At 39.2% G+C, this 4,372-nt stretch overlaps 1 protein-coding gene across 1 annotated transcript in view; it reads left to right on the forward strand.

The window, feature by feature from the left end:
- The window catches only part of LOC106957507 (oxysterol-binding protein-related protein 10), a 133,512-nt gene extending 130,269 nt beyond the window's left edge, over nt 1–3,243 (forward strand). The window contains exons 11-13 of the mRNA XM_015048883.1: nt 430–612; nt 1,298–1,451; nt 2,119–3,243. Of these exons, the coding sequence (XP_014904369.1) occupies nt 430–612; nt 1,298–1,451; nt 2,119–2,163 (382 nt within the window). The 3' untranslated portion in view covers nt 2,164–3,243. The remainder of the gene's footprint in view (nt 1–429; nt 613–1,297; nt 1,452–2,118) is intronic.
- Nucleotides 3,244–4,372: the final 1,129 nt, after the last annotated feature.

The following is a 4,372-nucleotide window of genomic DNA, read 5'->3' on the forward strand; positions in this document are numbered from 1 at the left end:
ATTTGAGTTAATTCAGTTTCATTTGAGTTGAGTTTGACTTTATTGAATGTAGTGTATTAAAAGAATAAACTAAGTTATATACAAAGACAATTTTAAAACAAAAAAGCTAACAAAAGAACAGCAGTAAAGTATCTTTACTTGTGATTTCATGGAAAATTAATAAACATATTTGGTGTCGTTCAAATTTGTGTCCAGACGCCTGAAGGTTCCATGTTCATCTGTTTAAATTATCTTTTATTAAGTATATACATCATTAATATGAGACAGGTTTTGTGACCCAGAAATTCTTCTGACATCCTATTAAATCATCGCTTCTGGTCAGTTCTGTACATCGTGTTTGTTTTCTGGAGTTTAAAGGAGCATTAAATGAAAAGAAAAGGAGTTGAGAGTCGTTTCCTCTGAGGTTTTCTTCTTTAATTTAACCTACAGGGTGACGGCGGAGGTGAAACACAACCCGACCAACACCATCGTGTGCAAAGCACAGGGCGAGTGGAACGGCACGCTGGAGTTCACCTACAGCAGCGGGGAAACCAAAGTGATCGACACGTGCAAACTTCCTGTAATCAGGAAGAAGCTGCGACCCGTAGAGAGGCAGGGCAGGATGGAGTCCAGGTGAAAACAAACATCCTGGAGATATTAATAGTTAGAATTATTTAAAATACAAGTTTTTATTTTAGTTTTAAACTTTTTCCTCATTTTGTGTTGCGTTTACAACCATGAATGCTTTTTATTTGGATTGTTTGTAGGTTTGTATGTCCAACTTTCATCTGGTTCTACAAAGTGTAGAAATTTCCACGTTTTTTTCTAGAAAATTTTTGATTATTCTCAAAATTTCAACTATTGAAACTCTGAAATGTCCAAGTTTGATGACAAGTCCTTCCAGCCAATTTGTAGTTAACATTTCTAAATTACGCTAGAAACAAAAAATGCAATTTCTAAACAGTCTTCTTGAGGATAAAAACTTGGAAAACTGAGATGTTTGGTTTAGAACAAAATATTTTTAGGACATTGTGCATTGTACAATGCATTGACTACATTTTTAATTGATTGACGGCACTAATTTAAACGCAAAGCAGTTAAAAGATTTCACTATTCTGGGTCAGAAAAACCAAAATGTGTAGCAGAGTTCGTTGAGGATCGAGTTGCGTATGAAATAGATGATCTCTGAAGTCCAGCTTTTGTACAAACAATCTTTTTTTACCTTATTTGATCATCTTCAACATTTAGAGCCGACTTAGAAGGTCAGGTACAGTTAGTCCAGAGTTCATAACTGTGCCCCGTTTCTTCTTCTTTGCAGGCGGCTATGGCAACATGTCACCAAGTCTCTGAAGGAAGGAAACATGGAAGAAGCAACGGAGCACAAACACAGGCTGGAGGAGAGTCAGCGGGTGGAGGAGAGGAAGAGAGCAGCGGATAACAAACCCTGGAAACCAAAATACTTCACTAAGGAGGTATAGATGAAAGGCTACGCCGGTGGGGAGAGAGCAGCGCATACACAACCATGATTGACAGCGCTAAGACCCTCCTCCTGGCTGTGATTGGTTGTTTCTGACTATGGAGTATTTCTGAAGAAAGTACTTTGGAAGCTTGATTTTTTACAGTCTTATGCTGTGCTGTTAATATATGGTGACAATTTTATGTAAAAAAACAAAAAATGTTATAAAAGTTACACATTGCAGCTTTAAGGGCAGCAACATAATCTAAACCTGACCATCTACAGGCAGGAGATCATTTCAGAAAACCCAAAACTTTTATTTACTAAACTGAAGAAATGTCTGTAGACTTCTAATTTTGAAGAAATACAAATAAGACTAATTTTAGAAGAAGTTTTATTTATACAGCACTTTGTTTTACATGAATTAGAAAAAAAAACAAATACAACAGAAGCTAAGTAGATAGTATTTTCTAAGTTTGTTCTAGATTAGTAAGTATAGAGCTAAATGTTGGTTCTCCATGTTTGATTCTTGTTCAAGGTTGCTAAGTAATCCACAATTTATAAACCAACAGGAGCTTCTCTAATCCTAAAGTAACGAAACCCTGAAAGGGAAGGTTTTATCCACTGTGTATAAATATCAAATTTTATTGCCGATACGCTAACGTAAGTTGTGCTTTGTGCAGGGAGACGGTTGGATCTACAACAACCCGCTGTGGAAGTCGACCTGACAGCGGAACAACGCGCCTCCTGTGGATAAAAACCCCGTCCTCCAAGCTGAGGCCTGGCCTCAAAGCGAAGCGGCGGCGTCCTCCACGGACCTCCGGATTCACCGACGGTGGAGACAAACATGAAGCAAGCAAGGTGCCAAAGGGATTTCCTCAGTTGGAGCCGGCGGAGCGAGCCTTTGGACCCTGGGGACTGAGGAACACTTTTATAGTCTTACTAGTTACAGTAGAATATTTCTATTTTTCACTTTGCTAAGGCCTTTTCTTTCCCTCTGTGGCGACATTTAGCACCTGTATTAGTTTGAGCGGTCATCAGTGTTGACGCGTTGGACCCGATCGAGTCTTCTGTAACACACCACACTGTAGCTGTAAATGACTTTAACGAAGCACTTTTACCAGAGGAAAAATTAACTATTTTGTACGTCACAGTGGCTTTTACCTCTCTGAGCTTTACAGAAACCCAACCCTATTGAAAGAAGAGATTTAAACTGAAATGTACGACGTTATATCATAGTCTATATTATTACACAGTATTTTTGTCTGCACTCTGAATGTATCTGGGCACATTTTAATATTCCTCACCGTAATCGTATTGACTGATTCAACATGTTTTCACCCGTTTCTTTCTTTTTCTAAATCTTCATTTAGCAACGTCTCACTCAGAGGATAAAAAAACAGCTGCCAAACAGAATATTTCCATTACTACCTCTCATGTTTTTTGCTACAAACTTGTTTTCTGGTTGGTTTGTGGCTCAAAGCTCCCGGGTCCACTTCGTCTGTTTTGTATCTGTAACCCCCAAGACGACACCGGTGTAATTAGGCAGCAGCCCCTCAGAACGCCCAGCCTTCGCCTGCTTCTCTTTAGGTTGCCCGTGTTGATTAATATGGATGAGGCAGTTTGCAGAAACTCCGCAGGGTGGAGGGGAGAAGGGGGTTCGCTGGAAGGCTGCCTCTGAAGATGAGAGGATCGACTCCACCAACCACAGGGGAGAGGAGGATATGTACTGGTTAGTGCTACTCACAGGAGAAACCGTGTGGCCGACTTCCAGATTTTATAAAATAAAACTAAGGATTTAAACACTCGGATGGTTTCTTTCTTGCCGTGATGATGAGCCCAGCGCCGGTTTGGAGTCGAGTACAACAAACGAATGTCTCATAATATTTAATTTTCTGCCATAAATAGAAGGTACAAATTTTTTAAGGGAACCTATTATGAATTATGAAAAATTCACATTTTTCACAATAAGTTGAGCCGTATCAAAAACCTCCTGATTTCTAGGTGACAAAGGGCACTGTGCCGTTACCTAGCAACCCAGCGCGTTTGGTGAGCTGGTTTTACCTCTCTGTGCGTGATAACCGGCTGTTGGAAAAAACAAGAGTTTTATTGTTGGCTTACCTTTCAGAAACCACTTCATGCTTTCTTGTTTGTTGGGCAGGAGGCTCCTCTTCTGCTTTTCAAAGATGTACGGTTGTACATTGTGCATCTGTTGTCAACCATTTACGTGTGAATGCAAATGTTGAGTTGGGGGGCCAGAAGCACTTTATCTGGATTTAAAGTGATAAGATGCTGTAAAACAGGTCATTCTGAACCAAAATCTCTAAGAATGACTGTTAAAAAAAAGTATCTGAATGTTTTGTAGAGTTTGTACATATAATTGTTAAATTAAGAACAATAGGTCACCTTTAAAATGAATTAAATCCTAAAATTAGGAATCCTAATTTTGACTATTTGCTCTGATTAATTCAAAATACATATTTTCTTGTAAATGTCACTTTACAAACTTTAAATGCACTTTATTGGGATTTTTGTGTAGCAGACCAACACCAAGCAGTGCACATCTGTTGAGTGGAAGGAAAATGAAACGTAATAAAAGTCTGAAAAGTGTATTGTGCATTTGTATTCAGCTCGATTTGCTACAATAACCCTAAATCAACTGCAGGGCCACTAATTGCCTTTAGATGTCTTGCTCTAATTAGAGACCATCTGGGTGCGATTTAATCTCATAAATCCAGCTGTGAAGGCCTCGGAGGTTTGCCCGAGAACATTGGGGAACAAACAGCAGACAGATCAGGGAGAAAGTTGTGGAGAAGTTCAGAGAGTTTTAATTAAAGTAAGCAGCCAAGATCCACTGATCAGGACAAGCATTAGATCTGAGCTGCAGGTATTCCTCTCTGCGGTTTGCTACAAGCATGTAGCATATGCAATATGGGA

This window comes from Poecilia latipinna, unplaced genomic scaffold (genome assembly GCF_001443285.1).
Source record: "Poecilia latipinna isolate Pla-1442-1.1 unplaced genomic scaffold, P_latipinna-1.0 Scaffold909, whole genome shotgun sequence".
NCBI classification, from domain to species: Eukaryota; Metazoa; Chordata; class Actinopteri; order Cyprinodontiformes; family Poeciliidae; genus Poecilia; species Poecilia latipinna.